At 42.7% G+C, this 12,084-nt stretch overlaps 1 protein-coding gene across 8 annotated transcripts in view; it reads right to left on the bottom strand.

The window, feature by feature from the left end:
- MEGF11 (multiple EGF like domains 11) overlaps positions 1–12,084 on the bottom strand; it is a 263,692-nt gene that overhangs the window by 32,999 nt on the left and 218,609 nt on the right. For all 8 annotated transcript variants that reach the window (XR_008203908.1, XM_052672468.1, XM_052672472.1 and 5 more), the window contains exons 15-16: positions 3,511–3,657; positions 833–967 (exon numbers count right to left, since the gene is read on the bottom strand). Coding sequence is in view for 7 of the 8 variants with exons in the window: in XM_052672468.1 (XP_052528428.1) it covers positions 833–967; positions 3,511–3,657 (282 nt within the window). In the remaining variant the exon portion in view is untranslated. The remainder of the gene's footprint in view (positions 1–832; positions 968–3,510; positions 3,658–12,084) is intronic.

The raw sequence follows: 12,084 nt of genomic DNA, 5'->3' as shown, positions 1-12,084 counted from the left end.
TGACTTTGCCTAAGTACTGTCTGCAACTTCTAACTTCCCCAAAAGCAGGTCATTAGAAAGTGTCAGTTCAATTTTTACAGGGATGGTGACTTCACAGGGGCAGCGGCCATTAGGAATTATCTCTTTTAAATCTGCAGGCAGAAAATACCCCCAGAGGTATGCAGCAACTCAGGCTCTGCAGAACACTGGAAAGATTTTAGGATAAGACTCAACACGGAGCTTTTGGGTAGAAGTGGACTGCCTTCTAGAGGCAAAGAGTGCAGTGATGGGCACAGGGAGAGCAGCGGTTACCCTTAACCTGTGAACATGAGATCTTTTCCACTGCCCTTTGATGTTTCTGTCTCCTTGCTCCTGTGTTTGGGTGTTGTGATTTCAGCTGTTCCCACAGTCACGCTCTAGGTGTTGTTAATATTGCTGAGGCATTAACCCAGTCCTTGGGTTGGTGTACCTGAGTTGGCCTCCACCTCAAGAAACAGAGCTCCTGCTGAAAGAGCATGTGAAAGTGTCATCAACATTTAGGCTGTGACGGGCTTAGCAGAAAGGAAAATGAAACCACTGGATGGCTGATGTATTTACAGCAGGTGTCTCATTCCATATTCATCGCAATACGGAGCGGCAGACCTGTTTTATTTATGAAAGCAGGATCACATCAGATTTACAAAAGGGTGACTAAGTACCTATTTGCATTTTGCCTCTGAAATAAAGAATTTCTTGTGATCCGAACTGCTGAAACAAGAGAAAAAAGGCAGACGCATTGTGATCAGTCTTGCTACAGAGTCACAGACACAGAGACTTAGGAAAGGTGGGGGTGTGGGGGTCCCAGGCTCCATACCTTGGTTGCAGAGCGCGCCGAAGAATCCTGGCAAGCAGTCGCAGTGCCCGGACACGTGGTGACAGGGACCACTGCTGTGCACGCACTGAGGGCACGGCTGGCTGCAGTGGTGTCCATAGAAGCCGGGGGGGCAAACTGAAGATAAAAACAAAACAGGCTGTCTCAGGTTTTCAGAAGGTTTCTCACTGCTGAGAGCTTTAGAATTCTCTCTGTCTTGATCTCAAGTGAATAACATTTCTTCATTTCTAAAAACACAGAGTTCCATGAACAGCATAAAATAGGAAGCCTGTTGGATTATCTCATGCTGAGTCTCCCTGGCCATCTCCAGCTAAGGATGTTCACAACACGTGGCAATGTAAGACATCTGATGCCCCATATCCCACTGATAGACATGGTTAATACCCAGAAACATCTTCCAAAGCTTTTAACATAGGCAGGAAGAGAAACATTCACACATACACAAAGCATAGGAATCCACCTTACCATTTCCTTAGGAAATTAAGCTAAGAAATCAAAGGAGTATTGGGAAAATCTCAATATTCTTTCTTCTAAGTAACTATGTGAAAAGCTGATTGCTCATTTCTAAACAGATTAGGTGCAAGACCTGTGCTTGTGTAGGACATTCAGTTTATACATGCCATTGCAGGAGCATCTGTCAGTGATGAACAGAATCTAAAATAGTAATTATGGGAACAGCATACAAGAGCACCTAATTTGCATCAGTAATCACACTGGTTAGCTGAGCAAACTTGTCATGAACTATGTGCTTAGAACTTGGATTGAAATTACTGTAGAAGCTGTCCATAAGACAGGGCCCCCAGCAAGACTGGGGCCCAACGTCTCTTACAAACACGCACTGTTCCATGTAAGCACATGCAGACTGAAAAAGCCCTCCATTGTCCAAATGTTCACTGCTACAGATAAGAACAAAAACCTCCATGGAGTTTCATTAGCAGTACAAGTGACTTCATGTGTTTTTCACTCCCACGATTCTCCATCACGGAGCTCTGTCGCAGTGGTTACTGTATCACGTCTGCTCTATTTTTTCACCAAATGAGAATTTCCCTCTCGGTCCGTATGCTCACAGCAGGTGTCAGGTTCTTACACCGCTGCACATTTCCAGCTGGAACTCAGCTGACAGGTTTGTTGACGATGCACTTGCTATAAAACAACCTGGATCATTCCTGGAGACATTTCTGCAGGCCTAAGACCGATAAAGCATCCCGGTGTCTCCTGCAATGCTGATTGCACAGACAGAACTACCCGGAGGGGTATTGTCTACAGTGCTGCCATGTACTAAATTCTGCTTCTAAATCACTTTCCAAGAGGGAAATGGGAATGATTCTGAAAGCAAACTTAGCTGAGATGCAGGTAGTCTTGAACTCGAATCCTGCAGAAAAGCAAGCTGTGCATCTACAGAGGGGCATTTCAGCAATACGAGCACAAGCATCCAGAGAAGCCCTCTGCTGTCACCCCCGAGGGATGGAGAATTTCTGCCCATTAGTTTTTCAGCAAATGTCTTCAGAGAGCAGCCTGATTATGGGAGTTTCAAGCTGGGGACATGGTTTGCCTCTTGTAGCCTGTGTGCCATGAGCTGATAAAACTAAGCAGGCTTTTTTTTCATCTCAGAAAGGCCAGAAACTATTAACTTCTGGACGTTTTGCACTCTTAGGGTTTCAAATTTGTAAAACAATTTCTTCCCCAATTCCCAGAAGCTCTGGGCACCACATTTCAGCCTTAGAGAGAGGTTTTACAGTTATATAGACGTGCTGAAGCACCTGGAAATTGGGGTTTATAATGGAAATGCTTATAGGCTATTAACTACAGCAGTGCTAGAGGTCATTGTTATAATGGCTTTAAATAAAAACTGTCAGCTACAAATTATTTTTAGAGATGAGTGTGCGCTAGTGTCAAGTGTAACCAGTGAAATCAGGAGGGATATATGAAGTGGGCATGGAGCATATCTTACGGGATGAACAAGGGCTGATGGAAAAAGGGAGAGAGACCCTTTTCTTGTTTACATAGGAAGAAGGTTGCATCAGTTTGGATCAGTGAACACGGGTCCCTCAGGGGCAAATACAGCTTTCCAGGTAAAGTAAATGAGAGGATTTTTATCTCCTTGACACATTTTAATATGTAGCAGCAGAGCATCAGACGAGAGATATTTCTGGCTGCCGTGTTTCTTTTTCTGGCATGCAAGAAAACGTCGCCTTGTTATTTTGATAGCCAACACTCATCTACTTGTCATTATGTGATGGGCTGTAGCTGACTCTGCTTAGCAGGTATCCTACAGCTTCTAGTGCATATCTAGAAGCTTGATTCTACCCACGTCTTGCCAAGTTTGTCATGCGAAATTGTCGCTCCTTTTTGAAGGACATGGCTTAGTGATGGTGGTGATGGGCTGGACTGGCTGATCTTACTGGTCTTTTCCAACCTCAGTGATTCTACAGTTCTACGGTTCTGTGATACTCTTAGGCCACGTGTCCTCTCGGTACTGTGGAAGGCCAGAAGAAACAGAAGGCAACACTCTACCCAGCAGAGCCTTGTCTTCTTGGCCAAAAAGCATTTTTGGGCTAAGCCATCAGCTCACGCCACTCAGAAACCCATGGCTTTATCTGGTACCATAGATAACATTCTATCTGCTTTGCTTCTGTCAGCACATCCAGGGGAAATCTTACTTCTTTGGCACAGGGGTCCTCTATAGCCAGGTGCACAGTCACAGGTACCATCCTCCGGAGAGCAGGATCCACCATTCTCACAGCTACAGGAGATGGAGCAGTTCGGTCCCCAGCGGCCCTGGGTGCACATATTGTCACAGTGGATGCCTGAAGAACACAACGGCACTCATTAGGTTTCACACAGCTTGCTCTGCTCAAGGAAACATTTGGGTGGATTGACACCTCGCAGTACATCACAGAGCAAACAAGCGAGTCTGGAAAAAGAAATCGCTATTCTTTTATCTGCTTCATAAAGTGAGAAGTAAGAAAATGCCAAAGAGGTGAGTTCTGTAGGTGTCAGTGAGCTCCTGTGCAATCCTTAGCATCGTTTAAGGAAGCTCTGCATGTCGTCTGAGAGATGAAGGTCAGGAACTGCTTTAAAGTCACAAAGAATCTCAAATAATTGGCCTGGAAATATGCAGTTGATTGAAATCTGATTACTTAACTGTTGTGAACTGGAAGACTGGGAAGAAAAATTCGAGGTTCTGAAAAAAAAAGAAAAAAGAAAAAAAAAAAGTCTAGTATTTGGTTTCTTGAACATGTGCAAATTCAGTTCTGTGCTGCACATTGCTCACTTCCTGGCTCACGGCACAGTGCTCAGGGTTATTATGCACTTACTCCACATCTACCCAGAGCTCTCTGAGTTCTGTGTTAATGAACCGAGCTCTGATCTAGCAAGCGGCCATATGTGCCATAGACTGATCATCTGCATGTTAAAAGGAGGCTGAGACCTGCCAATCTAGCTCCCAGTGACTCCCAGGGTTGTTGTTTGATATTTATCATTATGAAAAGCAAAGCTTGGAAACACTGAAGGAAGCAAACAGCCAGAAAGCTTAACATAAGGCTCTTGGCGTCGTTTCAGCTGGTTTTTGTTTAAACGGGTGACTTTTAAAAACAGCCCTACGCCGTGGCTTGTCACATGGATGTAAGCTCAGGATTTGATCCAGCGCACTGCCACTTGCTCAAGAGACTCTTACTCCTCTGGGATAAGGCATCACCAAACCTGCAATTAGCAGCGCTATCTGCATCATCAAGGGCTCCTTGGATAGAAAAAATTTTGGAGGATCGTGAGCTAAAAGAGACATTAAGCAGTGCAGCTGCAGGGAGTGGCGTTAGCAGCAGCACACTGAGTTACTGATAACGACAGAAAAAATGAATCACAGACTGGCTTGAAAATGTTCCTAACAACATTAGCACACCGGGTGCTTTACGACTGCTCCACCAAGATTTGATGGCATACACATGCCCTGGCTCGACTTGCAACATGAAGATGTTCTTTATCATCCATGCACATGTCCCTGCTGCATAATGGGATAAATGCAGGCAAGGACCCTGAGAGCCCCAGCCAGAGGCTGGATTAGTGCATGGCTAAGGAGAAACACAATCCCAAGTCATTTCCTACACCTCTGATAACTTCATCTGGATGCTACAGGTAATGGACTGCGTTTGTGAAGCTGCGATCTGTATGGTCACCAAACTTTGAGGATTATTAAATCAGCTAAAAGTCATTATAAACACACTTACAGTGCAGTTTCAAGTTGGTTTTATAAATCTCTGAAGTTAATACAGTAAGAAATACTGCAGAGCCAAAATTTCCCCTTTCTGAAGATTAATCACACAATTATAATGTTCCTTCCTAGAAAATCTAACCAAGTCTGGCAAAAATGCAATTGGAAATGGGGTTTCTAATAATACATGGTCATAGTTTTATTTATAAAGAAGCATGGTCTGTGTTATAAAGCTTAATAAAAACCACATTAAAAGACAATAAAAACATAATACAAGCTCAATCACTTAATATTTAAGAAAAGATAACTGAAAAAAAGGAGAGCAAAAAGAGAGGAAGAACATCTGTATTAGTAAAACCAAGAAAACCAGCAGCTTTAGCACAGCCCTCCCTACTCCCCAGGAAATCCCTGCATTATGTGAACAGTAAATGCTGTGTAATACGTAATACATCTGCAGTGCTCTGTAATTAAAAATTAATTGTAAATTGTAAGTAAATAAATGCATTTCATACTTGTGCATCTTTGTATGATCATTCATAGCTTCTAAAGGCTGATCGCAAGCTCCCAGAAACGAAATTCAGATGCAAAGTGGGAAAATGTGCCTCTTTTCCTCCTGACTGCAGTATTAAAAATGCAGCTCTCTTATTGTGAATGAGCTATTTATAAATGGAGACAATTAAGCAGCATTATTTCCTGTCTCTTTCAGCAAAGTTTGGGGAAGAATGACATTGACTCCTTTCTCTGGTAAGGTAGCTGCATTAGGATGCCGTGGCTGTCCCTTGCAGCAGCAAAGTCCTTCCTTTAGTAATGAATAATGAGGGATGTCTTCCCGCTCCTAACGAAGGCAATGAGTCATTGTGGAGCTGATTGTTGTAACAAAATGTAAAGGGAGGGGAAAGGAAACCTTCTAGAAGATGCTGATACCCATTACAGATTGTATTTGTTTAATAATTTTCAGAAGACAACCGAGAAGGGGCCGCAATCAATTTTATTACTTTATATTACTCCAAGTTAATTCTCGTGGAAGACTTCATTTTTGGAGGCTCCTACACGCATTGAATTGCAAATGTAAATGAGAAGTTAAAATTGCATCTGGACATGCGTGTCTTACGGAGCTGTGCTAAAAAAAAGCCCCTTAATTTTACAATTCCCAGACTTGGCAGCAGATGAAGGAGGAGCCTGTTCCTCCCTAACTACTGAACAATCGGAGGCAGCGAAGCAGCAAGCTTTCTGAACATAAAACTTTCACCTTTGCTTGGGAACTTGCTGATGAACATTTCTGATAAGCAATTAGTTTTCAATTTCCAGAAATATAAAAAATGCTGAAGTTGACACATCTCGTCTTTATCTCACGTCACATATGCAGATTCCTAACTTACGAACACATTCCTTGTTTCAAAAGCATGATGTAGAGATTAGAAAGACAACTAGCAGAAGAATAAGCCCCCAAAGCTGCAAGAAGCAGTTCTATACATAAACTCTATTGCCTAGATACCAAGAAATTCTCTCACCGCCTGAGGCTGTGGTTCACAATTGCAGACACTAGCATGAAATTATGCTTCCAAGACCTTCTTAAACAATGTTCTGGGAGTGAAATGTAAGTGAAAATCACTTAACTTACATAAAAATCATAGTTATTCACCCTACATGGGAGCAATGGGCACCATGCAGTAAGCCAGAGCCAAGGCAAGAGCTGGATCCGCTGAGGCTTTGAATCCAGCCTGGAAACAGCAGCCACGATCCCCCCACCCCAGGGTGGACTTGGGGTGCTGCAGACACTCTCAAGCAGGATTTCCAGGTCTATCCTTTCAACTGCTCTATTCACAGAATTTACTCCCACCTGCCCACACCTTCTAACTTTGCACACAATGGGCAAGAAAATTGTACTAAGTGCCTGAATTGCTCTTGTGTATGCTGTGAAAAACACAACCTTCACCCACCACAGCAATCACAACTGCACTCTGTTAAGGAATAACCACACGGGAGAGCAGTTCCACACTGTCTGTGCCTAAAGCTATTTCAGGATAATTTGTTACCAAATAAATTGGCCAGCAGTGGCCAAACCACTGCTGCCTCGGATTGGGAATATCTTTGGTGCAGGGACGGGCACCACAGGTGGCTTGTGCGGTGATCACAGAATCAATGAGGTTGGAGAAGAGATCCCCAAGTCCAACCCCAGCCCATCCCCACCATGCCCACCCACCATGTCCCTCAGTGTCACATCTCCATGGCCCTTGGACAACTCCAAGGGACAGTGACTCCACCACTTTCCCTGTTCCAATGCCACTCTTACCACAATTACCACTCTGAAAATAATTTTTTCCTAATATTCCACCTCAAGTGCAAAGAGGAAGATGGCATCCTGACTGGCTCTCTGTATTAAAACATACTTATGAAAGCATCAAAGCCAGCATCCACACAACCACCACGAAGAAAAGTGAGAACAAGAAAAAGGAAAAAAAAAAAGCCCACAGCCAAACCACTGGGATATACGGCATCTGCTGTAGAGAGGCTTAGTATACTGCTTCCATTAATAATCCTCAATGGCTTCAATGAAAGTTTGTCAAAGTAATGCAGATTTAGTACTGCCTGTAACTATATCACACTGAAGGACTTCAGAAGGTGAATTTTTGGAAAGGCAGACAGAGCAGAATTCCCTTTCTTCCCCCTCCAGCTTACGCGTGCAATTGCTCTCAGGCTTGGGGATTACCTCCCTGGCTCTTAATAAAGCCTGCTATTGTTTGTCTGCCTCGTCTCTGGATAGTTGGAAACTAATGCTCCAAACACAACAGAAGAACAAAATTGGAAGGAATAAATGAGAACCTGTGCCCCACGTTTGACCACAGCAATTCCCATGGCAGCAGTTCCTGCAGCAGGACTGCTGCACTGCCCAGCATCACAGAGTTTTTCAGGGATGGAGGAACGTGATAAATTACAGAATGTCGGTCCCATCCCCCCATGTACTTTCTATCTACCAGTGTACAACTGTAATTACTTCTCTGAATAAGATCTTCTGCTTTTTTTTTTCTTTCCTCTCCCCAGTAATCGCAATCTAAAGACAGATGCAGCATCAATTAGCATGACAGGAATGATCTCAGCAGACATTTGAATCCAACACAAACATTGTGCTCTCCTCCACCTGTCTTTCAACATGACATGAAGTCATAATAATCTCTTATCTCTGGCATTTGAATAGCTCTGGAAAGAGTGGATTTTATGCACAAACAGGCACTGGATTTTGGCAGTGCTGTGAGGCCTGAAGTTTGGTTTATCACACTGGCTTTGATTGGGAATGCTGAACTTACTGGTGGTCAACACAGCAATTAGGGGCACAACCTCAACTGCAGCAACACTGCTTCAATAACAGAAAATAGCTTGGCAATTAGAAAGGTGAAAATGATGGCAAGGCTATTTTAATGAGGCTGGAAGCAGGGCAGCAAGCACCCGATGGCACTGAAAGGGGTATGGAAATATATCCTGACTGGGATCTCCAGAATGGGCTGCTCCTTCATGCAGTCCCTCCTCTGTCCATCAGAAAGGTCTGTCCCTTCTGCAGACATCCTTTGGTGGCTGTGCCACACAGAGGTCCCCTGGATGTCTTGCTTTGGTCTCCTAATTTGTACATTTATTTCTGATAGTGATTTCTGTATTTGTATGTTCACCTTTTGTTTAACCTCATTCTCTTCTCCTTCCACAGTACTTACTGCTGTTACGTTTATGTTTCATCTATAAATTCTACTTAAATCAGCATTGTGTTTGAGATTGGATCAGCATGCTTTCCTAAGTGAATACTTTGCTGCTTCAGTCTATAAAAGGTAAAAGAAAATTCAATAAGAACATAAGAATAAAGCTGTCTTATTAGCTCTGGATCAGTTGTTAAGGAGGTGTTATGATAGCATCCGAACACGAGCTCGTAAAGAATCCTTGATGCTCTTCTATCATCTTTTGCATTATAATGTTTATTCCTACCTGAGGCAAACCTCGCAGCACAATTCTTGATAACTCAGCGTTTAAGGATGACGAAGAACTAGAAAATCGGTTTGGGGAGGGCAGCAGATAGAAGAAAACATAACGGGATCTCCCATAAAATTAAATGGAAACATTAAGAATTGATGGCTGCTCATCCAGTCAGCAAATAAGCTATTTTTGTTTTTTATAGCAAAACTATTCCAACAGCAGTAACAGCAGCCGCATTATCTACAAAGTTCTGTGCTGTTTCCAAAATACTCTTCTAACTGTAAAAGTTCTTCCAGGCCTGTGCTGCAGAAACCTTTCAGCCATACTAAGCATTGCTCACCAGTGGGCTTCAATGGGGCAGCTCCTATGTGAGACACCCATCAGTCTAAATGAAAGCTCCACAATCTGGCCCTAAATAATGAAGAATAAGCCCTTCCCTGCAGCCAGTGAAATATTCTGAATTGTCTCTTTTCTCATCATTGCATAGGCGATTTATGCACCCATTAATGTAAGTGTTTTTCTGAAAGTAATATACTTGCAGTCTAATGCACCTCTGTGGAGCACTAATCCTACCCCTGTTTTTAATTATCTAGAGAAAACTCCAGATATGAATCACCTAACTCAGGGAATTTATGCAATAAAAGCTTTTGAGGCAAGAACCTACCTCATAAGAAATGGAGTAAGTCAAAATGTTTGCTAAAATTAAGGATCATCCAGTTCCCTTTGCTACAAGATACTCTCCTGAGTGCACTGCTGCAGGAAGAAGAGCTGCCAGGAACAGAAAGGATACTGGAGGAAAAGCACTGACAGGAGGCAACCCCCACCCTGGCTGCCTTCACCTCTAGCACACGTCCTTCCTAATTCTTGCTTCTCAAACTCTGGCCATGATATCAGGCCAGGGAGGAGCAGGAACCTGGGGAAGATGCAAGCAGGCCAAGAGCAGGCGATCAGGAGGGAGCAATCTGGAAGTGGGAAGAAAATGTATTTCCTGCCTTGTAAAAGGTTCAATCCCCAGGCCAGGAGGTGGGAACACAGTTTAGCAAGAGCTGTTGTATAACTGGATGTGTGCAAGGCTTCTGTGCTGAACATCATTGCATGAAAGTCCACTTTTTCCCCCTTGTGTAGGAGAAGGAAGAGATTCACTTTTATCACTGCAAACACTTTTCACCGGGAGCATCTGTACACAGCATTTCAGCTTCTTGGCTGTTTATTGAATGATCTCTCCTTTTTCTTCCTTCGCAGACTGCATGCCAGCATCCACTATTTAGTCTGCTGAAATACTCGCAAATAATTTTTTCTCTGCTTCTCGCCCACATTTATTTATAGGTGAATGCATTGTACACACAGCCAAGCTTATATATAGAATGCCTCCATATTAGCATGGAAAACAGCCGAATATCTCCAGCATCAAACTTCATTTTTCAGAACCTGTTAAATTAGTTCAACCCCAGATGACACCCAAGCTCTATCTTCTCGTATAAATTTAAAAGCTGTCCTTTCAGAAGTGAAAATAAAACCAAAAATAAACACAAAGCTAAATGAACTTGCATCTCTTCTGTATTTCTAAGACTAATGCTGCTTATCATTTGCATGCATGCTTATGTTTAGCAGTAGGCCTGCTGCAGGTTCTAATTATAGCGTAAGGGTCTGATCCAACTCCCACTGAATGAGTGGCAAAAATCCAACTGATTTCATGGAAGGTGAAATATGTACTAAAACTGGCGCAGGACAAACACAACCAGACCCCCCTTAGATGAGAATCTGGAGCCTCCTAGATGCCTGCCAAGGAAGGCGCTGACATAATTTATGTCAGGGCATCCACGATGTCTTTGATAGAACTTCATAATTCATATTTTTGAAAATTAGCCCTCTATCAGCAGGAGCCATACTTAAAGGTTCCTGTCAAAGAGAGAATTTTTAAGCACAGCCTGACATTAAAATCTTATCAACTCACTTGAAATTAAGTCAATGAAAAATTAAAGCTAATTTCTAATAAGCTTATGTTACATTCATAGGCTAAAGGACACTTGTCGAACCCAGAGAGTAAGCATACCTTTTCATATGGAAAAGATTTTCACTTTTCAAAGCTGAGGCCAGAGAAGAGACTAAGCTGCCAGATGAGAGACTAAACTGCATCATTTTAGACTGACTCTTAACATTTCTAGCTTTTTCTGCCTGTTTAAAGCTAATGTAAGGATACAGAATAATCACAGAAATAAATTATTAATTTAAAAATCTGGGATAAGACTGCCAAAAGTGATAAGTGCAAAATATGGTTTAGATAATGGGATTAGACATCTAGAAAATGCATGTTTAATAGGAAATTACTATTGCTCCATTCTGGTATTTTAGGCTTGGTATTACAAACCAAGGGAGCGTGAGAGAGCACGACTGAAAAGCACGACAGAGCCAACCCCCAGCATTATGGATTGGAACACACTGCAGATCTGCTCTGCTGTGAACCCGTAGGTACATCAAAATCGGTCCTCAATTTTCTCTGGTTTTAAAGGCGTGCAGAAAACTCAGCTACCAATTATAGGAGTGTGTGCTTGGAGATCTATTAATGGCAACGGAATTATTTTGGCTTCAAACTAGTTCAGCTGGGGACAGGATCCGGCTTTAAAACTGTACACTAAATACTGCTGGAAAAGTCAAATCAATATAAACAAAATGTATTTTATGGGAAACTACATAGAAGGTTTTTTTTTTTTTTGGTCTTGAAAGATCACCTTCATGCAGAGAACTCAGAAAAAGTGAAGTTAAAAATACTTTAGAGCTCACCGTCAAAGTGGTCACTGTTCCTTTAAAATTCAAAAAGGCCTTCCCTTGAGTAAAGCCTTATCAGTTTTACTGAATTAATGTGTCCACAGGAGGGAAGAAACATGTTTCTGTGTTTGAGTGACAGCGCAGATGTCACTTGCAGCCTGCAAATGCAGAGGCTCATTCCTCAGAGCTCCCCTTATCTGTGACCAGCTGACGCTCCTGACCCCATAAGCCCCCACATACAATCGTAGGTGCAAATCCCTACAACCTGAGCTTACCACAGCCACTGTGCAGTGCTCCTGGACAC

This window comes from Tympanuchus pallidicinctus, unplaced genomic scaffold (assembly GCF_026119805.1).
Source record: "Tympanuchus pallidicinctus isolate F22 unplaced genomic scaffold, pur_lepc_1.0 scaffold12, whole genome shotgun sequence".
Classification (NCBI taxonomy): Eukaryota; Metazoa; Chordata; class Aves; order Galliformes; family Phasianidae; genus Tympanuchus; species Tympanuchus pallidicinctus.
This window is presented reverse-complemented; position numbering and strand designations above follow the sequence as displayed.